Below are 26,315 nucleotides of genomic sequence, written 5' to 3' on the forward strand. Positions count from 1 at the left end.
TGGTCCATATAAGCTGGGTTTTCTTTCTCTAGGGATTTGGGGGGTTGGGTCTATAGCTGCCCTTCATGACTTCAGCTTTAAGGAGTGGTGGCCACATTCTAGATATCTTAATTTCTCTTAATAACTCATTTTAGATCTATCTTTCATTAATTTGGTGCTTCTCAAAATGAATGTGTTCTATTGGATATTAATAGTGTTATGCAAAAATAACCCCATAAAATATGCAAATAAGCTTGGGTTAATCAAATTTTACTTTATTCATTCAAACAAATATTTATTGACTATTTACCATGTGCTGGCCTTGTTGTAGGGATTATGAATATAGGAAACAATAGTGAATGCAATGGCCAGAAATCCTAGTCTTCATGGAACTTAAATTCTAGAAGGTAGGCACTATGAGAGTTCATGGCCAGTTGGTCAAGGCTCACAGAAAAGTTGGGATCAAACAATAATTGCCCAAATCCTTCCAGTTTCTCAAGATCTTAAATTGTGCTATTCAATACACTAGCCACTAGGTACACAACGTAAAGTTAAACAAAATTAAAACTTCAGTTCCTCATTCACACTGGCCATATTTCAAGTGCTCAGTAGCCATACAGCTAGTGGCTGCATGTTTAACAGTGCAGATACAGAACATTTGCTTCATCACAAGACGTTCTATTAGAGGGCATTGCTATAGAAAACCAGGAAAGAAAATTTGAGGGTGGGCTGAGGGAAAGGAATGATGTTACTGGCCTATTGTGAGCTAGGTTGCCCTATTTAGTTTTTTACAACAGGCTCATAAGATAGTCACTATTGGTCCTTTGTTTCATTTGAGGAAACTGAGGCTCAGAGACCTTCTGATGCTTCCCCAAAATTCTCTCTCTGTGTCTCTCCAGTGAATAAGCCTTTTGTAATTATTTTTTAAAAATTTCTTCCTGAGTTATGTGAATTCCTCTTCAGTATGTATTTTATTTTTAAGACTTAAAGCATGCTCTTCAATCAATGGGATTAAAAAAAGTTGTATTGAAGTATAATATACATATGGAAAAGTGCCCACATTATAAGTGCACAGCTTGATAAAGTTTTACAAACATGGACTGACCTATGCTAACCAGCATCCAGGAGAAGAAGCCAAACAAAAATAGAAGAAGAATGAACCAGTGAACTTGAAGATAGGACAATGGAAATTAACAAGGTTGAGGAACAGAAAGAGAAAAGATTGAAGAAAAGCATACAGAGCCTATTGGATATCATCAAAAGGACCAAGATACTCATTGTGGGAGTCCCAGAAAGAGAATAGAAAGAGGCAGAGAGAATAGTTGAAGAAATAATGGCTGAAAACTTCCTGAATCTAAAGAAAGACATATATGTAATCATCCAAGAAGCTCAATGAACTCCAAGTAAGATGAATTCAAAGAGACCTATGCCAAGACACATTATAATTAAATTTTTAAAAGGCAAAGAAAAAGAATATATCTTTAAAGCAGTAAGTGAGAAGCATATCATTACACACACGTGATCCTCAAAAAGATTATCTGCAGATTTCTCATTAGAAACTTTGGAGGCCAGAAGATAGTGGGCAGATATATTCAAAGTGCTTAAAAAAAACTGTCAACCAAGATTCATATATCCAGCAAAACTTTCCTTCAAAAATGAGGGGGAAATCAAAACATTCCCAGGTGAACAAAAGCTGAAGGAGTTTGTGACCACTAGACTGCCCTGGAAGAAGTGCTCAAGAGTGTGCTACAAAGAGAGAGAATATTAGACAGTAGCCCTAAGCTATATGGAGAAATAAAGATCTCAGTAAAGGTAATGCATGGGCAATTATAATAGCTAGTATTATTGTAACAATGGTTTGTAACTGCACTTTCTGTTTTCTACATGACTTAAGAGACCAATATATTTAAATTTAAAAAATCAATGTAATAGCTAGTATTACTGTTCATTTATAACTCCAAATCTTGTTCTGTATGTAATTTAGGAGACATTTAAAAAGTTATTAGTTTATTTTTGTGGGCACACATTGTATAAAGATATAATTTTGTGACATCAGAAACCAAAGGGGTGGGGACAGAGTGTAAAGGAGCAGCATGTTTGTATGTTGTTGAAGTTAAATTGCTATAAATTCAAATTAGAATGTTACAATGTTAGGACATTAAATTTAATCCCCATGGCAACCACAAAGAAAATTGTTATAGAATATACACAAAAGGAAATCAAGAAGGAATGCAAACATTTCACTACCAAAAAATCACCAAACACAAAAGAAGAGAGGAATGCAGGGAATGAGGGACAAAAAGCTAAAGGCCTATAGAAAATTTCTTTCTGGAGCACAATGACAGAAATAAGTGCTTCCTTATCAGTAACTACTTTAAATGTAAGTGGATTAAACTTTCCCATCAAAAGCCAGAGATTGGCATAATTGATAGAAACACATGGTCCAACTATATGCTGTCTATAAGAGACTCACTTTTGAGATCCAGAGACACAAATTTGTGAAGGTAAAAGGATGGAGAAAGATATTACATGCAAATAATTACCAAAAGAGAATGGCAGTGTCTATACTAATTTCAGACAAAATGGGCTTTAAATCAAAAACAGTTACAAGAGAAAGAGAAAGACATTATGTTAACAAACATTGCAATACAGCAAAAAGATATAACAATTATAAGCATTTATGCACCTAATGTCATACCATCAAAATATATGAAGCAAAAACTGAGAGAATTGAAGGGGAAAATAGACAGTTCTACAATAATATTTGTAGATTCCAATACCCCCTCAGAATAATGGATAGAACAACCAGAGAGAAGTGAGGAAATAGAGGACTTCAGCAACACAGTAAACTAACTAGATCTAACAAACATATACAGAACACTCCGCCCAACAACAGCAGCATACTATTCTTCTTAAGTGCACATGGGACATTTTTCTGGATAGACCACAAAATAATATGTTAGGCCACAAAATAAGTCTCAGTGGGTTTTTAAACATAGATATCACACAGTGTATCTTCTCTGACCACAATGGGATGAAGTTAGAAATCAATAACATAAACTGGAAAATTCACAATATTGTGGAGACTAAACAACATCCTTTTAAACAACCAATGGATCAAAGATGAAATCACAAGGAAATCAGAAAATAGTTAAGAAGAGATGAATGAAAATGTAAACACATCATATTAACACATGGGCTGCATCAAAAGTGGTACTAAGGGGGAAGTTTATAATTATAAGTGTTTACATTGAAAACAAGAAACATCTTATATAAACAGCCTATTTACAACTTTGAGTTGTACTAGGAAAAGAAGAACAAACTAAATGCAAAGCTAGCACAAGGAAGGAAATAATAAAGATTAGAGGGGAGATCAATGAAATAGAGGATAGAAAAATAGTAGAGAAAATTGGTGACCCAAAAGTTGGTTACTTGAAAAGATCAACAAAATTTTCCTAGGTGGACTAGGAAAAAAATAGGTAAGACTCAAATTACTAAAATCAGAAATGAAAGTGGAGACATTTAGAAATAAAAAAGAGTACTGTGAACAATTGTATACCCCAAAATTGGATAACCCTAGGTGAAATAGACAATTCCTAGAAACACAAAATCTAAAAAGAAACAGAAAATCCGAATAGACCTAACCTAAGACTAAATCACAAAAAAACAGAAAATCTGATTAGACCTGTAACTAGTAATCAGATTGAATCAGTAATAATAATTAAAAAAAACCAGAAAACAAACAAACAATAAAACCTTCCAACAAGGAAGCCTGCTCCTGATGGCTTCACTGGTGAATTCTACCAAACATTTAAAGAAGAACTAATACCAACCCTTTTCAAACTTTTCCAAAAAACTGAAGCAGAGGGAATATTTTCTAACTCATTCCTAAGGCCAACATAATCCTGACACCAAAGCCGGACAAAGACACTACAAGAAAAGAAAACTTCAGACGAATATCCATTAGGAACATTGATACAAAAGTCCTCAACAAAACACTGAGATTTGAATAGAATTCAGCAGCATATTAAAAGGATGAGACACCATGACCAAGTGGGATTTATTCCTGGAATGCAGGGATGATTTAACAATATGAAAATTGTACCACATCAACAAAATGAAGGAGAAAAAACCACATGATTATCTCAACTGATGCAGAAAAATCATTTGACAAAAGTTAATGTCCTTTCATGATAAATATAAAAAACACTCAACAAAATAGGAAGAGACAGAAAGTACTTTCACATAATAAAAGCCATGTGTGAACAACCCACAATAAACATTAATGGTGAAAACAGAAAGCTTTTCCTTTAAGATCAGGAATAAGGGAAGGATGCCAGCTTTCATGACTTCTGTTCTACCTAGTACTAGAAGTTCTAGACAGAGCAGTTAGGCAAAAAGAAGAAATAAAAGGCATCCAAATTGGAAAGGAAGAAGTAAAATTATCTTTAAAGATAATATGTCCTTATACATAGAAAATGCTGAAGATCCACAAAAAAAGCTACTAGAACTAATAAATGAATTTATCAAAGTAGTAGGATACAAATCAAACACAGAAATCAATTGCATTTTTATAATAAAACGAACAACCTGAAAAGGAAATTACAGAAACAATTCCATTTACAATAGTGTCAAAAAGAATGAAATACTTAGGAATTAGCTTAAACAAGGAGGTAAAAGACTTGTACAATAAAATTACAAAACATTTTTCAAAAAAATTAAAGAAGATACAAGTAAGTGAAAACAGTTACCGATTTCATAGATTGGAAGACTAAATATTTTTTGTTTTACTGAGGTATAGTTGATTTACAATATTATATAAATTTCAGGTGTACAACTGTGATTCACAATTTTTAAAAATTATACTCCATTTTTAGGTATTATAAAATATTGACTATATTCCCTGTGCTGTGCAATACATCCTTGTAGCTTGTTTATTTTATACATAGTAGTTTTACCTCTTAATTCCCTACCCCTATTGTGCCCTTCCCCTCTCCCCCAGAAGATTTAACATTGTTAAAATGTAAGTAATTACCCAAAGCAGTCTACAGATGCAGTGTAATTCCTATTGAATACCCAATGGCAGTTTTCGCAAAAATATAAAATTCGTTCTAATATTCATATGGAATCTCAAGGGACAGTGAATAGCCAAAACAATCCTGAAAAAGAACAAACTAGAGGCTCACACTTACTAATTTCAAAACCTCCTACAAAGCTACAGTAATCAAAACAATGTGATATTGGCATAAAGACAGACATATAGACCAATGGAACAGAATAGAAAGTTCAGAAATAAACCTATGCATTTACAGTCAAATGAATGTTTGACAGGGGTGCCATTCAATGGATAAAGGACAGTCTTTTCAACAAATAGTGTTGGAAAAACTGGGTGTTCTTTTGCAAAAGATGAAGTTGGGGTCTTACCTAAAACTGCATACAAAAATTAACTCATAATGGATGATTGTAATCCTGAATGTAAGACTTTAAAAACTTGGTCTTAGAAGAAAATATTGGACAAAACCTTCATGAATTTTGATTTGGCTACAGTTTCTCAGATGTAACACCAAAGGCTCCTGCAATGAAAGAAAAATTATACAAATTGAACTTAATGAAAATTAAAAAATTTTGTGCATCATTATTTACAATGGCCAGGTCATGGAAGCAACCTAAATGCTCATCAACAGACAAATGGATAAAGAAGATGTGGTACATATATACAATGGAATATTACTCAGCAATAAAAAGAAACAGAATTGGGTCATTTGTAGAGACGTGGATGGACCTAGAGACTGTCATACAGAGCGAAGTAAGTCAGAAAGAGAAAAAGAAATATCATATATCAACGCATATATGTGGAATCTAGAAAAATGGTGCAGGTGAACCAATTTGCAAGGCAAAAATAGAGACACAGACATAGAGAACAAACATATGGATACCAAGGGGGGAAAAGGGGGTGAGATGAATTGGGAGATTGGGATTGACATATATATACTAATATGTATAAAATAGATAACTAGTGAGAACCTGTTGTATAGCACAGGGAACTCCACTTTGCTGTACAGTAGAAACTAATACAACATTGTAAAACAACTATACCCCAATTAAAAAAAAATTGTGCATCAAAAGACACTATCCACAGAGAATAAAGGCAACTCACAGAGTGGGAGAAAATATTTGCAATAATATATCTGATAAGGGATTAATATCAAAATATACAGAGAACTCCTAAAACTCAACAATAAAAAAACAACCTGATTCAAACATGGGCAAAGTCCTTGAATAGACATTTCTCCAAAGAAGATATACAGATGGACAATAAGCACTCTAAAAGATGTTCTACATCACTAATTATTAGGGAAATGCAAATCAAAACTAGAATGTGATACTATCTCACACCCATTAGGATGGCTACTATAAAAATAACAGAAAAGAACATATGTTGGCAAAGATGTGGAGAAGTTGGAACCCTTGTGCACTGTTGGTGGAAATGTAAAATGGTGAAACCACTGTGGAAAACAGTATGGAGGCTCCTCAAAAAATTAAAATAGAACTACCATATGATCCAGCAATTCCCCATCTGGGTATATACCCAAAAGAATCAAAAGCAAGGTCTCAAAGAGATATTTGTACACCCAGGTTCGTAGCGGCATTATTCACAATAACTAAAACATGGAAGCAGCCTAAGTGTCCATCAACAGATGAATGGATTACTGTTTGAGTCCTTGGTTTCAATTCTTCTGGATATATACCTCACAGAGTCGAATTGCTGAGTCAAATGGTAATTCTGTGTTTAACTTTTTTGAGGAACAGCCAGACTGTTTTCCCAACAGCTGCACCACTTACAGTCACACCAGAAATGTACAAGGGTTCCAGTTTTTCCACATCCTGTCAATGCTTGTTATTTTCCATCATTTTTTTAAAATCGCCATCCAAGCAGGTATGCAGTGGTATCGCACTGTGGTTTTGATTTGATTTCTCTAGTGACTAATGATGTTGAGCATCATTTTATGTGCTTGTTGGCCATTTTTATATCTTTTTGGAGAAATGTCTATTCAAGTTCTTTGCCCATTTTTAAAATTTCATTTTTATTTTATTTGCCCATTTTTTGAGTATTTTTGTCTTTTTTTGTTGTGAAGTTGAGTTGTTTATGTATTCTAGATACTAGACCCAATCACATGTGATTTGCACATACTTTTTCCCATTCTGTAGGTTGTCTTTCACTTTCTTTTTTTAAATTAATTAATTAATTAATTGGCTGTGTTGGGTGCTTGTTGCTGCACCCAGGCTTTCTCTAGTTGCAAAGATTGGGGCTACTCTTTGTTGCAGTGTGTGGGCTTCTCAGTGCGGTGGCTTCTCTTGTGGTGGAGCATAGGCTCTAGGCATGCAGGCTTCAGTAGTTGCGGCACATGGGCTCAGTAGTTGTGGCGTATGGGCTTAGTTGCTCTGTGGCATGTGGGATCTTCCCAGATCAGGGCTTGAACCTATGTCCCCTGCATTGGCCAGCAGATTCTTAACCAGTGTGCCACCAGAGAAGTCCCTGTCTTTCACTTTCTTGATAATGTTCTTTGATGCATACAGAATTCTTACTTTGATGAAGTCCAGTTTATGTATTTTTTCATTTTTGAGGCATGTGCTTTTGGTGTCATACCTAAGAATTCATCAACAAATTCAAGGTTATGAAGATTTACCCTCATCTCTTCCTCTAAGAGCTTTATGGTTTTAGCTCATATTTAGGTCATTGATACATTTTGAGTTAATTTTTATATATGGTGTGAGGTAGGAGTTCAACTTCATTCTTTTGCATGTAGGTGTCCATAGCTCATTCTTAACGCTAACAGCCCTAAGGTGTCAAATAGTGTCTTCAATGTCCATTTACTGCCCAATAGCAAATATTCCAAAATTTGGTGAAATACTCTACAGTGTGAGTATGGTTACTTTAATAATTGAAAAAAAAAGTCATTCAGTTTGATGGTTGAGAACGGTTTTAATTGCCCCACTTAGAGTTCATTTCAGTGATAGGTCCTGCTTACATTCTGCCCTTGTGTTCCATTTGAGCCCAACATCTCCACTGGGTTGGAACCCAAACCTGTCCCATTCTGACCAGTTTTTGTCCAACAGAAAATATAGTAAAGACCTTGGCATACTTGTTGGCCTCCTGCATTTGCTGCTGACCTGTGTCTTTATCTGAAGCCCTGCTGCCTCCTCTTCTACCTCTTCTAGTCTGCTAGTAACCAGTGTTTATCTTGGCTCCCAGTGATCTCTGCTTGTGAAACTTGAGGCTCTCCTACCCTTCATCAGTGATTTTCTTAGTTTAATAACCCAACCTTTGGCCACTTTGTGCATCCTTGCCTTTGTCTACCTATGATCTCTCTGTTCCAAATCAGAGCTGTCTCCCATCACTAGCAAAGAAAGGCCCTGTCTTCTCTGGGTCTGAAGTTTATTACTTGCTTCCAGCTCAAAACTACTCTCTTGGAGCACCTCGACCCCATCTCAGGGCTTTTCTAGGTGTCCCGTTCTCATCTTTAACCATTGTATCTTCTCAGATGGCATTTTGGGTTCCTTGGAAAAATTCTTCTGATGTCTTTGTCCATTGTGAATAAAATAGTCTTCTGACTGCCCAACATTGCGATTCAATCTATACGAATCATCTTTCTCTAATATGCTCGTGCTCTCCAAACCCCCTTCCTTTTTCTCTTGTTTTTCTCTTTCCAGCTCTTCACGTGTGTCTCCCAGAGATATCATCAAAGAAGACTGAATTGTCACGTTTCTCTATCTGATTATATGGAAATCATGAGAGAATTAATAAATCTGAAAATGTCAGAATTTGTTCCCGATTCATAAGCTTTTAAAAATACAATTTTAATTTTGAAATAGGTGATACTTTTACAAAAGTCAAAACAATAAAACTGTGTACAGAGAAGTCTTGCTCCCACCATTCCACTTTTGCTAGCAAATCTAGAGTTTTAAGGTCTTTTTTTCGAATGTAAATATCTGAATAGCACTAAATTAAATAATTCAGTAATTAAAATTACTTACTGTTGATGAATATATTATGCTGCTAGAGACTTTGAATAAGTACCAGTTTACTCGTAAGTTATAACTATTCCCTGCTGTATGCCCTCCCCCCATATATGTGCATCATTTTATGTGATAACAAAGACTCCTTATGCTAGAATAAAAATAAAGTTTGTAGGAGGTAATCCTGAAATTGAACCAAAGCATTTATACCAACTTATATTTTAAATAGTTTCTAAAATCAAAGGTTAGTCTATGTAAGTTTCATGAAGTTATTTATATTTTATTTTCACAAAATTTAGTAAACTTTACAAGGAATATATCCTAGAGTAAATCATTATCTCGTGTGTAGTTATTACTACTTTGTGTCATATCTGGGGTTGTAAACAAGTGAAATTTACATAGGAAAAACTGAAGCCAATAATAGTACTTAAAATAAACATTAGCCACCATATCTTCACTTGAACTTTTTTGTAGAAAGGTTGTAACTTGCTGATGAAACTAACTGCGTGTGTATGTTTTTTCTTCCAGATTTGGAATGGAGAGAAATGGAAGGAGATGATTGCGAGTTTCATTATGGAGGTAGAAACTACAGGATTTGGCAACAGATTGGATTGGGGAAAGAGACAGGAAATGGGCAAAGTGAAAAATAACTGGGATTTTAGACTTCCAACAATTGGGAGAAGTTGCTATCTTAGTAAAAAAGAGAGAGGGTTCTGAGTTTAGCTTAAATAGGTATCAATTCAAGCCACCTGATTTGATTGACAGTTCATTTTCCTTTGCTTTTTTAAGATGGTCCGAATGAGGCTCAGGACAGTGACTTTCCAACAGGTATGTTTCTTCTCTCTGCTCTCACTGCCTGTCCAACTGAAGGAAAACATCATCTGGGTAGTTCCAACCCCTGGCTGTACCAAAATCACTGCTAGTCCATGAACTCTTTATGTGCTGTTAATAATATTGCCAGAAAAACAACTCCCTGGGGAGCTGCTGCCATATAGAGGAACATAGTGAATTTGCATCTTTGGAAGTAAAGCCCAGAAATCTTATTTTTAACAAGTTCTCCAAGTGATTCTAAAGCACATCCAAGTTTGGGAATCATTTGTCTGATCCAGTGGTTTCATTTATAGGCCTGCCAAGGGTCACGGGCTGGGCATGAGTGCATATATTAATAGGTTTGTTTGCTCTGGCTTTTCTCTGTCGCACTTAGCTACCATGCTAGTTAAAAACAGTCATTCTATGTCTGGATAAGAAAAGCAACGTCCCTGGTTTCATTCAGGCAACACTCAAAAACCTGAGTTACTTATAAGATGGATTTCTACTCAGTGTCTCTCCCCATAGAGTTCTTTTGTTTCTGCAGGAAGTTTGCCAACTCCTGTACTCTCTGGGGTGGTGGCACAACCACTTAGCCCATAGAACTCTCTCAGCCCCTGTGGAGGGTGGAGTTTCTGAAGAGAGACATTAGGCAGCAAGTGGACCCCTACAGGGGAATGAGACACCTCTTTTCCAGTGCTTTGAGTCCTGCTGTTCACCCAGGCATGGTCCTGAACCCATCATACGACTTCCTGGGAAACAAGAAGAGGGCTGATCACCTGTGCTTCCTCCTGTGGTTTCTATTAGCATCTAAGGTAGCATCGCAGGTGTAGCGCCCTCTTTTGAGAAAAGAATGGAGAGAATCCTGGAGCTCAGCAGGATTTGTACTTATTTACTTCGTTAATATATTTAACATTTAAAGTTTACTAATTATATGCAGTAAATGATATGCAGTGAACATTGGTGAGATTCCATGGCCAAGAACAGCGATGGTGGAAGAAACCTTTGCAGGTGGCATTACTGTTCTGAGCATCTAGTGCTTGTAAGAATTCATATTGTATTGGATGTTATGGTTGAAAATCTGAACAAATAAGTGCAGACTTATGATAATCTCTACCAAATATTCTAATCAGTAAAAATTTAAAACCATATTATTGGCTTCAGTTTTGTAAAATGTTAGTTATCTGTGATTTCTATTACTCTATACCCAGTAGTAACTCCCTTATCCTTTACAAATTTTCCAACTTGTTTGTAAATAGAAAAGAACATTAACCAGAAAACCAAAGTGAATCAGTGATTGTGTCCCCAGTGAGAAATTCCTGGTGACAGTGTGAGGGAATCCACTGCTGGGTCCAGAGTGTGGGGCCAGAGGCATAGGCGTATCTTGGAGGGAGTGGGGGCATGGCCAGAGAATGGGGCCTGAGTTCCACATCTAGGGTGCATAGCTGCTCACTCCAGCCAATTAAATTTGGGCTTGGTGTTGCTAAATCTTGGAGGTTTCAAGAGAAACCAGACTTTTTTTTACATAAAATCTCCCAGTTCTTAAATGTAGCCCCTGGTCATCCTTTTCTGTTTCCTCTCTAATGTCACATGTGTCTGACCGCATTTGGATCTGGGGTGGGTGTTGTTGCCTCTGTCTTGGTCTCAGGCGGCCTGGGGGTGCCTGCATTTTACTCTGAAGGAGGGCATCTCCTCCCCGCCAGGCTGGGCTCTCCCTCCCCACCTCTAACCCAGGTCCCAGACATGCAGGGCGAGCACTTATATCTTCATTTCTCTCCACAGTGGAGAGGAGCAGACTACAAGAAATGCTGTCCCTTTTGGGACTAGAGACATACCAGGCACAGAAACTTAGCCTCCAGGACTCCTTGCAGATCAGTAGTGATAGCATGAAGAACTGGGCTCCTCAGGCTCCCAAAGACTTGCCCTGGAATTTCCTCAGGAAGCTGCAGGCCCTCAATGCTGAAGCCAGGAACACCACCATGGTGCTGGACGTGCCCCCGGACACCAGGCCTGTGGAGAAGGAGAGCCAGGTGGAAGAGGAGATCATCTACTGGGACACGGCGGATGACATCTCTGCGGACATCTACTCCTTCTCCGAGCTGCCAACACCCGACACGCCCGTGAACCCCTTGGACCTTCTCTGTGCCCTTCTGCTTTCCTCAGACAGTTTCCTGCAACAAGAAATCATGTTAAAAATGGCCCTCTGCCAGTTTGCACTCCCTCTTGTTTTGCCCGACCCAGAAAACCACTACCACACATTTCTGCTGTGGGCCATGAGGGGGACCGTGCGGACATGGGCGTCCCAGCCCCCAAGGGCAGTGGGCAGCTTCAGAGAAGACAGCGTGGTCCTGTCCCGAGCACCTGCCTTTGCCTTCGTGCGCATGGAGGTCAGCAGCAACTCCAAGTCCCAGCTTCTGAACGCCGTGCTCAGCCCTGGCCACAGGCAGCGGGACTGCTTCTGGCATCGGGATCTGAACTTGGGCACCAACCCTCGGGAGATTGCGGACGGGCTGGTGGAAATTTCCTGGTTCCTTCCCAGTGGCAGGGAGGACTTGGACATTTTCCCAGAGCCTGTCGCCTTCCTGAACCTGAGAGGTGACATCGGGTCTCACTGGCTGCAGTTTAAGCTCTTGACAGAAATCTCCTCGGCCGTGTTCATCTTGACTGACAACATCAGCAAGAAGGAATACAAACTGCTGTACTCCATGAAGGGGTCGGCCACGAAATACTACTTCATCCTGAGTCCCTACCGCGGGAAACGAAACACAAACCTGAGATTTCTGAACAGGTTAATTCCTGTGCTGAAGATGGACCACTCGCACGTCCTGGTGAAGGTCAGCAGCACGGACAGCGCGGGCTTCGTGCGCAGGGTCCGCGCCATCGTGGCGCATGTCACCCGGTCCCCCTGTAGGAGGGTCTCTGTGGAGGACATGGCGAACGCAGCCCGCAAGCTGGGGCTGAAGGTGGATGAGGACTGCGAGGAGTGTCAGCGGGCGAAAGACCGGATGGAGCGGATCACCAGGAAGATCAAGGACTCGGACACCTACCGCCGGGACGAGCTGAGGCTGCAGGGGGATCCTTGGAGAAAGGCGGCCCAGGTGGAGAAGGAGCTCTGCCAGGTCCAGTGGGCCGGGGACCCTCCTGAGAAGTACAGGGCCGAGCTGAGGCATCGGTTGCTGGAACTTCGAATGCAGCAGAATGGCCACGACCCTGCCTGGGGGGTGCAGGAGTTCATCTTGGGCATCAGCAGCCCCTCCCTGGGCGAGAAACAGTACTTCCTAAGGTGGATGGAGTGGGGACTGGCCCGGGTGGCCCAGCCAAGGCCAAGGCAGTCTCCAGAGATGATTCTTACCCTGAGACCAAAGCACTGTGGGGCTGTGGACTTCAGCGAGCCACTCTGGCCTGAGCCTCTGGGGGTGGAGCATTTCCTGCGGGAGATGGGACAGTTTTATGAGGCGGAAAGCTGCCTTGTGGAGGCAGGGAAGCTGCCAGCGGGTCAGAGGCGGTTTGCCCACTTCCCAGGCTTGGCCTTGGAGCTGCTGCTGAAGGGGCTCCCCCTGGAGCTGATTGACGGGAACACCCTGAGCACCCCGCTGCGCTGGGTCACGGGGCTGCTGAAGGAGCTGCATGTCCGCCTGGAGAGGAGGTCGCGCCTGGTGGTCCTGTCGGTGCTCGGCGTGCCGGGCACAGGCAAGTCCACCCTTCTAAACACCATGTTTGGGCTGCGGTTCGCCACGGGAAGGGGCCGTGGTCCTCGAGGGGCCTTTATGCAGCTCATTACGGTGGCCGAGAGCTTCAGCCAGGACCTGGGCTGTGACCACATCCTGGTAATAGATTCTGGGAGCTTGATATGCGGAGTCCTGACTGAGGCAGGGGAGAGGTTTGAGCGGGAGGCTTCCCTGGCCACTTTGATTATGGGGCTGAGCAATGTCACTGTGGTCAGTTTAGCTGAAACGAGGGACATTCCACCAGCTATTCTGCATGCATTTCTGAGGCTGGAAAAGACGGGGCACATGCCCAACTATCAGTTTGTATACCAAAACCTTCATGATGTGTCTGCCTCTGGCTCCAAGCCGAGAGAGAGGAGGCAGCTCCTGGACCAGTCCAGCGATGTGAACAGAGCCACAGTGCACATGGAGAAACAGGGTGACGGAATTCGGACGCTGGCTGACCTGGCCTTTTGTGACCCTGAGAAGCAGCACATTTGGCACATCCCTGGCCTGTGGCATGGAGTGCCTCCCATGGCCGCTGTGAGCTTGGGGTACAGTGAAGCCATTTTTGAATTGAAGAGATGCCTGCTAGAAAACATCAGGAATGGCCTGTCCAACCAAAACAAAAACATTCAGCAGCTCATTGAGCTGGTAAGACGGCTGTGAGTCACTGAAAGAAAAGTCCAGCTGCCAGTGGCCTGCTGTGGGCAGCCTGTTCTGATGGGGGTGTCCACATGGGGCTGTGCCCAGCTCCTGAGAGGGGAGAAAAGTGAAAGACGGGGGTTGGGTCTAGAGTTGCCTCCACAGTGTTAGGAAAGAAAGTAACCTCACAGGTCAGCTCAGAGACGTTCTCGGGGGTATAACAAGCCTGGGGCAGGAGGTGTAGACGCAGGCAGTAACTTATTCTTTGTCTCCGAACTTTGAGGTCCCTGGTGGTTTGGTCGTTTGTACAGCTACTCTCTGTCTCCTGCCTCTGGAGTGGAGAGTGGCTCCTGTCCACAGCAGCCCAGGCAGATGGTACCCAGGATAGGGTTGGGAGGTTGCCCTGAGGAAGCAGAGGTAGGCCTTCCCTCCAACCAGCCTCAGCATCAGCATCGGGGACCTGGTCCTGCCCACTGAGGGTACTCTATGGATTGACTGACCCCACCCAAGGAAGAGTTCCCGCTGGCTCTTTCACGCCCACATCACCTTGTTTACACCTCTGCCACAACACTCAACACGCGCAGCGTGACTTACCTGTGCACGTGTCTGCCTCTCCCCTAGACCTGTGAGCTCCTTGAGAGCAGGGGCTGTACATGACCTAGCTGTGTACCCCCAGGGCCTGGCACACTGTAGGCACTTAATAAACATGTGTTGAATGAATGAAGTGAATGCACAGATGATAGCAATGGGCAGGTTCCTCTCTGCACCTTAATTTTTCTGTTTCTTCAAAGAGGATAGCAGTGTCTGTCTGAGGGGGTCGCTTACTAGAACACCTGAAATAGTGGACACCTCAGAAAGGTGTCTTTAAAAATGCCATCATGTCCCCTCTCATTAAGCAGAGATCAATTATTCAGGCTATTACTGAACAAATGAACTAAATATCTTCACAGTAACTCCAAGAGAGCTCCATCATTACCCCATTTTAGAGATGAGGAACGGAGGCCAAGAGCAGTTAAGCAGCTCGCCCAGTCCACAAACCTGCATTGGCAGAGAGGAGGCGATGGGGAAGCCGGTGCCCTCGGCTCTGTGCCTCTGCTTCCTGGCCACTCATCTTCCCCAAACTTCCACAACTTCCAGGCTCACCCCCAGCCAGGCCCCTGGGTGTCAGCCCTTCATCTCACTTCCATGCCTCCAGGGCCAGGCCTTCTCCCTGACATCATCTGTGGCCCATTTGACACCATGAGCCAGAACATGGAGCTGCTCCTCTGATGAGTCTCCAGCTGGAATCTTCGTGCTGGCCCTTTTGAAGGGCCAGGGTCACTTCTCGGAGCCTCAGACCCCAACCCCAGCTGTGTCACTAGTTCTGGGAATCTCTGCTTGGACCCCAGGGTGTCCTCCCCTCTGTATTTTGTGATTTCAGGAAAATTAGGCACCCGGGTGGTGACCAGGAGCTTCTCCCCGTTCCTTGAACTCCTACCAGATTCGGAAAGGGAGCCCTCTGGACTGGAACTTTTTCTTGAATGGCAAGCTCCTCAGCCCCTTCTCTGGCCCCAGGATGCTCCACCTGCTGCTCCCTTCATGTTCAGAATGTTGCCTCTGTGTTGTGGGAGCCCGGCTCTGTTGTGTGAAACAGAGGCTGGAAGAAGTGCTGAAAGTCCAGAAACCTAATCTTTTGCTAATAAATTCAGGAAAACCTTTTCACTTCTGAAACTCAAAAAGAGTTTCTAATCCTCAGGCACTACAAATTCATTTCTTCCTGGATCATCAAATAACACAAATATTCAGATGTTGGTCCACCTGGAAATCCCAAAACCTCTCCTTACTTTTTTCCCTAGAGCGATGAAAACTACCCAGTTGCCTCTCTAGCACTGTAGGAATTTCACCCAGGATATTCCTGGGCCCCAAGTTCAGGCACTGGAAATCTCTCTTACAATTGTTGTATATCAGCCAGTTCCTTTAAAAATTGATTCAAGCTATTCCTGAAATCTAGAACAGGGAAGCCAGCTTTAGTGGCTCCCTACTGATCAAGGATTCCTTACTTTGAGTCTCTCCATTGTCCAAAGATAAGGTTCAATCACTGAATTCCTGAAAATTAGGTGTGTGGTTTTTTTGGAAGGGAGAAGGGAGGAGAGTTCATAGCTTTCAATAGATTTTCAAAAGGATGCAGAATCCCAGATGGATGAATAATGCTTAGTAATCAGGAAAGTTATTCCATATATCCCCAGGACCTGAGAAACTATGAAATCACATCAAACATTTGCCCAGTGTATTTAAACTTTTGAAAAGAGACCAATCTAAAGACTGAATGTAACAGACCTTGAGCAAGAGGTTGCCCTGGGCAGCCCCAGGCAGGACTGCCTTGGAGGACTTGTAGTCAAGCAACTGAGGAATTATGGAACTGCCTGGGCAGTGCCCACAGACCATTGCCTCTCTCAGGTGCAGGAACAGGAGAGGTTGCCCTGGAGTGAGTGATTTTTCCAGAGTCAGTTATGGTGCTCTCATCACCCATTTTTAGGGGTTGATGTGGAATTCCATAACTTGCAAGAGGAGTTCACCTTCAGACCCTGAAGTCAGTGCCACTCTTGTAATTAAATGTCCACAATACTCAGGTCTTGACTGGTGCCCTGGAGCCCAGAACACTAAGCATCAGTTTACCCTAGCCATTCCTGGGTTCACCACAGCCAGAGGGCCCCCCTACATCAGACCTTAAGACATCTTTAGGGTCTGAGAGGTCACAGAGCTTGCCGTGGGGCTACTGGGCAGTAATGTCCTTGGAGCCCAGCTTAGTGATGTGAGCATCTCTCAGAGAGGGAAGGGTGGCTGGGCTGCTCACAGGGGATCAGATACTTTAGGGAAAGCATGGACCATGTCAGTGATCTTGGATAAATGGGCCTGGGAGTCTAAGACTGGGCACTAGAGCGCCTGCCCCTCTCCCTGGAGACAGGAAATAGCTCCCTCCGCATGCGGAACTGGAGGCCTCCTTCTGAACTTGGCTTTGCTTCCTGCTAATCACGTGGCCCTTGAGCAAAGTCATTCAACTTCTCTAATCCTTATCCCTCACTGCTAGCACCTACTCTGTGGTGAGTGCACAAAAGCTGGTTTTGGAGGAGCCAGTCTGTGTGCACAAGTGAGGCACCTGAAGCTGTGTCTACACCAGTTTGCGCACCCACGAGGCTTGTGCAAAGGAAGCTGCCTGCCTTCGACATCAACCTCAGACATTTTAACAGGCCAAACAGGATTCATCTTGTAATCGATCAGTGGTACCTTAACATTAGTTTGAAGCCTTTTCTCTTTCTTAATGGTAAAGTAGTATCTTCTAATTGATGTTATCTTAGATTTACTGAAACATATTATCTAGTAGGGCTGGTGTTGAGAAACCTGTACCAATGTAAACTTGGTCTGGTAGCTCTCCCCAGCTCCTCCGATGTGAATTAGCCCAGTAAGGAAAAATCCTCTCTCTTTTTGAGTAATTAAAAAAAAAAAAAAAGATTTTCACTACAAACTTATCCTGAGTTCCTAAAACTTCAACAAAATTACATCAGAGTGCAGCCGTACAAGTACCGATAAGTCAGAACCACAGAAGAGAGAGCCAAGGTGACCTTGATCCTGACTTCTGTGACTTTCCATGCCTCATCCACAGCACCCACACTCTGGACTCTATGCTTCATTCATGCTCTGTCTGCCTGGGGCCTCCTTTCACCGGTTCTTGGTTAGGCTGGCACTTCTTCAGGACAGACTTTGATAGCAGCCCCCCCCCCCATTCTACCACCCAAGGGGGTCATGGTCCTTATCTAGGCTTCTTTCACTTGTCAGATTCTCTGCCCTCTCCATCAGAAGGAAGGGTATCAAGCCCGTTTTTTGTGTCCAGGTCTAGCACAGCATCTGAGAACCAGGAAGGGAGGTCTCAATGGCTGTCACACATGAGGCCCACTCCTCCTATGCATCTACTCTAAGCTTTGGAGTTCTGACTTTCAGCCCAGGGTAGCAGTGTGGGGAAGGGTGTTTGTAATTTGGTTCCACTCTCGGGAGACTAGACTTCCTTAGTGTGCCAAAGCTGAAGTCAGTAATGATAGCTTGGGACCTTCTTCCTGTGCCTCAACAGAAGGAGAATGGGGGTAGGAGAATGGAGCAGGGGCTCATGGGGAAACATGGAATTAAACCCCTTTGGCTGGACTTTCCTGGTGGCACAGTGGTTAAGAATCCGCCTGCCAATGCAGGGGACACGGGTTCGATCTTGGATCTGGGAAGATCCCACATGCTGCGTAGCAACTAAGCCTGTGTGCCACAACAACTGAGCCTGGGCTCTAGAGGCTGTGAGCCACAACTACTGAGCCTGAGTGCTGCAACTACTGAAGCCCATGCACCTAGAGCCCATGCTCTGCAACAGGAGAAACCACCACACTGAGAAGACCGTGCACTGCAATGAAGAATAGCCCCTGCTCACCACAACTAGAGAAAGCCCGAGCGTGGCAATGAAGACCCAACGTGGCCAAAAAATAAATAAAAGGAAAAAAAAAAACCCATTTGGCTACGTATGCAAGAGAAGACAATTCAAGATTCTAACTTGGTTTCAGTGTTGTTTGGCTGTTCCCAGAATAAAGGTTTCGAGAACCTCTGGGATTCTTCTTGGTGAATGGATTTTCTCTTCTAGGAGAAAACAAATTAACAAGAGTAATAAAAAACCCATAGGTTTACAAAACGTCAAGTGTCAGCAGTTCTGAATTAGAATAAGTCCACCTTGTGAGGAGAACCAGCCTGAGTGGAGCTGTCTCCACTAACCCCACAGCCAACAGGAAGGCAGACGTCTCTGCCTGGGGCACCTCTCCCTGAGGCTGGATTCTGGTGAGTTCCAGGAAACATGCTAGGCTGGACTGTGCTCTGCAAGTCCAGGTAGGCCCAGAGTCTCTCTCTCTCACACAGTCCACAGCCTGGCCAGTGCTCTATCCTTTGATACAGGTGAGCCCTCGGGCTGCACTAGACCCACTGGACAGACAGTCTTCAAAAAATTCCAGACCACACAGCAGCCCCCTTTTTGTCTTGTGGCCCAGTCCCCTCAGAGTAAGAACTGCGATGGTCTCGCAGTACTGGTGGTAGGAAAAGGTTGTTGTACTGGTGGTAGGAAAGGACCATCCAGTATCCCTCTCCTGCAAAGGGATCTCTACAGATCAGGTTCTGGGGGTCTTTCACATAAACCTGGAGTTTAGGACGCTGGTTCTCAACTGTAGCTGTAAACTGGGATCATCTAAGTAGCACTGAAAAAGAACAGGTGCCATGCCTCTGTCCAGTACTGTCCTTGTGGTGTGGGGCCCAATGGCCTCCAATGTGAAGCCAAGGTGGAGAATCACTGCTCTGAGAGCATAAAAGGGAGTCTGGATCCTCCTGCTTATCATGAGGAGAGCAAAGGGGCTCATGTGTGAGAATAAACAGCTGGACAACCCTGTCTCCCCAGGGCTCTGGTCTGGACCCCCCAGTAGGGGAGCAGGCAGCCTCTTCACGTGGATCCCTTGTTCCTAGATGTGGCCGCTCCATGTCGAGGAAGCCCCCCAGGGCCAGCCCTGAGCGGTCTGTGCCCAACAACAGACACACAGGCCACTCCTCCATCCTGTATGGCTCTGAACACTCACCCCCACCCAGTGATGCAGTGGAACCCCAGATATACAGTGAGTTCATGCTTTGGAACAAGAAGGCTGCTACTCTTTGCTAGTTCTGTAACCTCAGGGGAGTCTCTGAGCCTCCAGCTTCTGATCTGCAAAACCTGGACAATACTGCCTCCTTTACAGGATTGATGGGAGAAGCAAAGTGCATAAAAACACTGTTAGTGTTTCATTAAATAGAAATTACAGAAAAATATCCTACTAAAATTTTTCTATTGATGATTTAAAATAATGTAACAGTTCATACTAATGTATTAAAATATAATTTTAAGTTATTTAAATTACGCAAACATTCATGTTTCTCCCTCCCTCAACACCCCACCCACTTCAAGGAACCAGCTGAAACCCTTTTTGCAACAAGGCATAGTATAAAACCAAGATAATAAACAAAAGGCAATGAAAGATCTAGATCAGTTTGGAATTCCTGGGAGACTCTTCAGGCATAAGGAAGAGTGGGAAAACTTGAACCCCAAGCACAACTGTGCCTGCTCAGCTGGACAGCACTGCATCCTGCTGCTCCAATAGAAGTCCATGCCATTATCACCTTGATGGAAAACCAGCGTCTTCTCCTTTCCTCTGGTGAAGGTGGTGGTCCAGTAAATTCTCATGAACCCTCAATGGCTGATTCATCTCCCTAAGAGGATGTAGATATTAGCAACTCTATTCTTTTTTTGAAACAACAACAACAACAACAAAAATTTATTAGCTGCTCACTCCACTGGGCATTTTAAAATGTGGTTTTCACAACAATCATCATTGTCCCCATTTTATAGATGAGAGAAACTGAGGCTCAGGAAGGTCAACTCACTTGTCTAAATTACAAAGCCAGGAAGCCATATTTCAGATACCAGATCCCATGTTCCTCGCCACTTTGGAGCACATTTACAAAATTTATCAAATTATAAAATTATCAACCTTTATGGAAACTTTAAAAAGAAAAAAATACTATCAGCTTAAAAGGGTCCTTCAGTTAAAGTTGAAAGTTCTTACATTTGGAAAGTATTGTGATTGGAGAACATCTCATTCCTGTTCTGTCCCCTATCCAATATCCAGAACAGTTGGAAGCCACAGTTTAAAACTTTAGAAATAAAACATTCCTAGTAAAGTTGGCATGAAAGACGCTGTCCCTTTTTGGAGAAACCAGCTGCAAATGGTCAGAGGAATCTTGATCATGGAAAATAAACTGCACTGAAGCCAAGAGTCCCTCTCTTGACTTTCCCCAGTGTGATCTGAGTCAACTCACTTCTGCCTTTGCCTCTATTTCCCTTCCACGCATGATAACCTAGTCCTCCCTCCCATGGAAAACCACAGCCGAATTAGGATGAATAAGTCAAAATGGCCAAATGTTGGCAATTTCACATGATTCTACCTAACAACCAATAATAGCTCTATGGAGTGGTATTATTAACAAAACCCATTATATAGATTATGGAACTGAGGCTCAATTGTACAAAGACTGTTATACCTGAGCCTGAATCCAGACTCCATATGTTTTCCATTATTGCGGGTCAGTTCTGAACTAAGATATCCAGTGTTGCTATTTTCCCCTCTGACAGTAATTACTGGATACCAATTACAGTGGCAGTGCTTTGGTTTGAGTACAGCAGGCTCTGTAACATCCCCAGGAATTTCCTGACCATCAGCCCTTTCTGCCTTAAAATATTCCTTCCCCAAGGACCAGACACGAGGGTATGGTCCGATGTGAAACCCTACCCTCTGCATAACCCATCCTTAAAGAATCAGCTCATTTTTAAAATGCGGTTAATTTACAATATTGTATGAGTTTATAATATTATATTAGGTGTACAACATAGTAATTAAACCTTTTTATAGATTATACTTCACTTGAAATTATTATAAAATTAAAATTTTTTCTGTGTTCCCTGCGTTGCACAATATATTCTTGTAGCCTATTTATTTTTACATAGAAGTCTGTGTCCCTTAATACCCTACCCCTATCTTGCCCTTCCTAAGAACTAGGTAAAGTTTCAACCAAAGCATATTTCCTCTTTATTTGTGGATATAAGCCAGGGCTTTTTTTTTTTTTTAAGAATATTATTTGGAGACAGAACTCTGCAGCCTAATTTCTAGAACGTGGTAAAACGCTTTGCTCCCCTGCGCGTCCCCCGCGGGGCTAGTCAATAGGCGACCCACTCCAGAACACCCTTCGCCCCACTATTGCGAGCTCTCGGACACCCATGTTCTGCATCATGCAACTTCCGGATCTGAAACGGCGCAAACCAACGACTGCGCCAGGGTGGAGGGGTGCAAGACGTGTACAGGGCTGCGGAGGGAGGCGGAGAGTCCAGCTCCCCGCACCTCCCGGCCCCACACAGCCCGCCTCACAAGCCCGGAGCCCCGGCCTCCGCCCCCCGCAGCACGTCTGCGCAGACTGCACGTGGCCCCGCCCGGCCGAGAGGGTCGCACTCCCGCGCCGGCTTGCGTGTGGTCTCGCCCGCTTGTCAGTCTCCCGCGGTTGACCTTTACCCAGAGGCCGCCCCCGCCCCCTCCACGCAGCGCCGTGGTTCGTTCCGCCCTCCACTCGGCCCAAGATGGCGGCGCCCGTCTGTGGTCTGGGGCTCCGGCCGCTGGTAAGTGCGAGGCGCGGGCGGGGCGGGTGGGTGGAAGTGGGGCCTTCCTTTCGGTCTCACGCCCCACTCTTCCTACAGATCCTGTCCTGGAGCCGGGATATGCCGTGTGTCTGGCGCGCGCTGCACACCTCCGCGGTCTGCGCCAAGGTGAGCGCGGCTTGGAGACCTGGGGTCCGGGACCTGGGGGCGAGGGCGTGACGTAGGGCGCGTCCTGGGTCAGTCATCGCGGAAAGTTACGGCCCCTCTTTCCTTCCAGAACCGGGCGGCTCGAGTCCGAGTGGGCAAGGGGGACAAGCCAGTGACCTACGAGGAGGCGCACGCGCCTCACTACATCGCCCACCGCAAGGGCTGGCTGTCGCTGCACACAGGTGAGGGGACGATGCCTGTTGCGGTGGCGAGAAAAGACGAGGACGTGCTCTAGGACCGACCGCAGGCTCCACGGAAGGCGTTCTTAGTCATGACTGTCATATAAACACGAAGTGAACACGTGTCAGAGATTTTATTTAACTTAGTAATCAATGCGAGGATCAAAAATAAGTTGAACTCTTTATAAGCAGAAGTAAAATAGAGGAGATACATATGGTCAGGAATGTTGAAGTGTATTTGAAAGGGATGCAAAACTGGCTTTTTCCATGGGTGGCAAAGACTCAATTGAACTTCCACAGAAATTATTTTCATGCCTAAAGACAATTATTTTGTATTCCTATAGGTTATTTATAATTTACAAATGTAAAATAGCGTAGAGTTACTGAAAAGAGTGAAACTCCCTAGAATTTGATGACCCAGAAAACTGTTGTAAATATACAGATATCCACCGAAACACAAAACTTTCACTGCACCTGTGTACAGTTGACCCCCGTTATTTGCAGATTACATGTTTGTGAATTTGCCTATTGTAGGTGCCTTCACATTCATTCTCAGACATGGGGGGGGCAACAACCCCATGCACCTTCCCAGCTGAGGTTGAACAAGGCCCTCCTATCTTCTTGTTTCAGCTTGCATGCTGTAAATAAGTAGCCTTTTTAAGATCTATTAATGCCATGTTTTCAAGTTTTGTGCTTTTCGTTGGTGATTCCACGGCCTTAAAATAGCCTGTAATACTGGAGTGCTATCTAGTGTTCCTAAGTAAAAGAAGACTATGATGTATCTTACCTGACATGATTGTTAGAAAAGCTACTTTCAAGCGTGAGTTACAGAACTGTTGGGAGAGAATTTAATTTTATTTATTTATTTATCTATTTTTTAGGCTGCATTGGGTCTTTGTTGCTGTGAGTGGGCTTTCTCTACTTGCGTGAGCAGGGGCTACTCTTCATTGCAGTGCACAGGCTTCTCATTGTGGTGGCTTCTCTAGTTGCAGAGCACGAGCTCTAGGCGCTTGGGCTTCAGCAGTTGTGGCAAACGGGCTTAGCTGCCCCGCTGCTTGTGGGATCTTCCTGGACCAGGGATGGAACCTGTGTCCACTGCACTGGCAGGCAGATTCTTAACCACTGTGCCACTAGGGAAGTCCCAGAGAGTTCAGTGTTAATCAGCCATTTGTAGGTGTCTTTAAACAGAAAAACAAAATAAGGCTGCGTATCGATTTGTTGATAAAGATATTGTAACCAAAGACTTGCAGAAACCTAACTGTATTTCCGCTAGGAGCAGTGGTTTAGTATTTGCTAATTCATTGTTAATGGTGATTTTATAGAACATGACTAGTGACTTTAGAGAACATAACTACTGTGAATTAATGAGAATCAACAGTGTTTTGTTCACTATCAGGGTTCTCAACTTGAATATCTGAGATACATCTATCTAGAGAACTTACTTAAAATATGGATTCTTGTTCTAGTTCTAAGGTCTGGGGGTGGGTGTGGAGGCTCTTAACAGATATCTTAAGAGTTGCAAAGGTTCCATGGTCCACAATCAGAATCCACTGGTTGAGGCCCTGGCTCTGGTCAGTAAGAGAGTTCACGTCCCTAATCTCAGAAGTAGCTGGTGGCCTCATTTCTCTGGCCTATGGGATGACCAGTGCTTCTATAAGGCAATCAAGAAAGAGTGAGAAAGGGGCACTCTGTTTAAATAGAGGAATCATCTGAGTTTTGTGCCCTGGCTAAGGCTTCATTCTTCTCTTTTGCAAAACAAGGATAATGATAATATGTACTTCACAGGATTTGTTTGGGGATTATTGAAATAATGTTCTCTGAACTTTAGAGTGTTATTCTCATTCCACTTATAGAAGAAAAAAGAAGAGGTTGGAATGTGGGGTGGGGTGTGGAATTGAGTGCCCAGTGCTCTTGGATGTTACCTCTGGAGTTGTGGCCAACTCAGTGTGGTGCCCTTCTCTCTTCAGGTAACCTGGATGGGGAGGACCATGCTGCAGAGCGAACGGTGGAAGATGTTTTCCTTCGCAAATTTATGCTGGGCACCTTCCCAGGCTGCCTGGCCGACCAGCTTGTTATAAAGCGCCGGGCAAACCAGGTGGAAATCTGTGCCTTGGTCCTGAGGCAGCTACCTCCACACAAGTTCTACTTCCTTGTGGGCTACAGTGAGACTCTGCTGTCCCACTTTTACAAGTGTCCTGTGCATCTGCACCTCCAAACTGTGCCCTCAAAGATTGTGTATAAGTATATCTAGGACAACCACCCTTTTTACATCAAGCTCTAGCCTGCAAAGGACAGAAACTGGTGTAAAAGGACTGAAGTAGAAGTAGGGGAAATACATCCCCTCAAGTTGCTGTTGAATAAATAGACTCTCCATGTTGTCTTGCTTCTTGGTCTGTCAGGGTCCATCCATGTTGTCGTAAATGGCAGAATATCCTCCTTCTTCACGGCTGAATAATATTCGTGTGTGTGTGTGTGTGTGTGTGTGTGTGAGAGAGAGAGAGAGAGAGAGAGGAAGAGAGAGAAAGAGAGACATATTTATCTGTTCATCATTTGATGAGTACTTGTACTTATATTGCTTCTACGTCTTGGCTATTGTGAGTAATGCTGCAATAAAAATTGGAGTTGAGATGTCTGTTTGAAATTATGTTTTCAATTCCTTCAGCTATATACCCAGAAGCGGAATTGCTGAATCATATGGTTGGTCTATTTTTAATTTTTTGAGGAAGATTCATGTTGTTTTCCATTGTGGTTGAACCAATTTACATTCCCACCAACAGTGAATAAGTGTCCTCTTTTCTCCACATCCTTGCCAGCAATTGTTACCTGTTCTCTTCTGGATGATGCCATCCTGACAGTTGTGAGTGATGTCTCATTGTGGGGTTTTTTTTTGCATTGTGGTTTTGATTTGTATTTTCTCTGCTGATTAGTGATGTTGAGAATCTTTTCATTTACCGTTTGGCCATTTGAATGTCTTTTATGGAGAGATGTCTGTTTCTTCTGCATATTTTTAAATGAGGTTGTTTCTTTTTTTGATTTTGAGCTGTGAGTTCTTTATGTATTTTGGATAGTAACTCCTTATCTGATATATGGTTTGCAAACATTTTCTCTTGTACAAGTTGTCTTTTCATTTTGAATTGTTTCTTTTGTTTTCAAAAGCTTTAATGTTCCATTTGTTGAGTTTTGCTTTTGTTTGTGTTTTTGGTGTCATATTTTCAAAATCATTGTCAAGACAAATGTCAAGAAGCTTTTCCTCTACCTTTTCTTAGAGGAGTTTTATAGTATCAGGTGTTGTGTTTAAGTCTGATCTATTTTGAGTGAGTTTTTGTGAGTGGTGTAAGATAGGTGTCCAGTTTCATTGCTCTACATGTGTTTCTCCAGTTTTCCAGTATCACTTGTTGAAGATTACCCCATTGGGTGCTCTTGGTTTCTGGTTGAATATTAGTTGACCATATAAGTAGCAGTTTAATTCTGGGCTTTATATTCTGTTCCATTGGTCTATGTACCTATTTTTGTGCCAGTATCGTACTGTTTTTTATCACTATACCTTTG

The 26,315-nt window shown here is 43.1% G+C and overlaps 2 protein-coding genes across 8 annotated transcripts in view; both read left to right on the top strand.

The window, feature by feature from the left end:
- URGCP (upregulator of cell proliferation) overlaps window positions 1-19,163 on the top strand; it is a 92,435-nt gene extending 73,272 nt beyond the window's left edge. For all 7 annotated transcript variants that reach the window (XM_057732851.1, XM_057732847.1, XM_057732846.1 and 4 more), the window contains 3 exons: window positions 9,526-9,576; window positions 9,787-9,825; window positions 11,587-19,163. In XM_057732851.1, the coding sequence (XP_057588834.1) occupies window positions 9,543-9,576; window positions 9,787-9,825; window positions 11,587-14,180 (2,667 nt within the window). In that variant the 5' untranslated portion in view covers window positions 9,526-9,542 and the 3' untranslated portion in view covers window positions 14,181-19,163. The remainder of the gene's footprint in view (window positions 1-9,525; window positions 9,577-9,786; window positions 9,826-11,586) is intronic.
- Window positions 19,164-22,296: 3,133 nt separating this feature from the next.
- Window positions 22,297-25,392, top strand: MRPS24 (mitochondrial ribosomal protein S24). The gene is made up of 4 exons (XM_057732870.1): window positions 22,297-22,401; window positions 22,480-22,548; window positions 22,658-22,769; window positions 24,734-25,392. The coding sequence occupies exons 1-4, from the start codon at window positions 22,363-22,365 to the stop codon at window positions 25,015-25,017; spliced, it is 504 nt and encodes a 167-aa protein (XP_057588853.1). The 5' UTR covers window positions 22,297-22,362; the 3' UTR covers window positions 25,018-25,392.
- The last annotated feature ends 923 nt before the right edge of the window (window positions 25,393-26,315 follow it).

This window comes from Hippopotamus amphibius, chromosome 4 (genome assembly GCF_030028045.1).
Source record: "Hippopotamus amphibius kiboko isolate mHipAmp2 chromosome 4, mHipAmp2.hap2, whole genome shotgun sequence".
Classification (NCBI taxonomy): domain Eukaryota; kingdom Metazoa; phylum Chordata; class Mammalia; order Artiodactyla; family Hippopotamidae; genus Hippopotamus; species Hippopotamus amphibius.

Bases quoted from the DNA above. Each gene is read 5' to 3' on its own strand.
- MRPS24 (XM_057732870.1), top strand. From the start codon at position 22,363: ATGGCGGCGCCCGTCTGTGGTCTGGGGCTCCGGCCGCTG. The intron at 22,549-22,657 runs GTGAGCGCGGCT...CTTTCCTTCCAG, and splicing joins CCTCCGCGGTCTGCGCCAAG to AACCGGGCGGCTCGAGTCCG. The intron at 22,770-24,733 runs GTGAGGGGACGA...TTCTCTCTTCAG, and splicing joins CTGGCTGTCGCTGCACACAG to GTAACCTGGATGGGGAGGAC.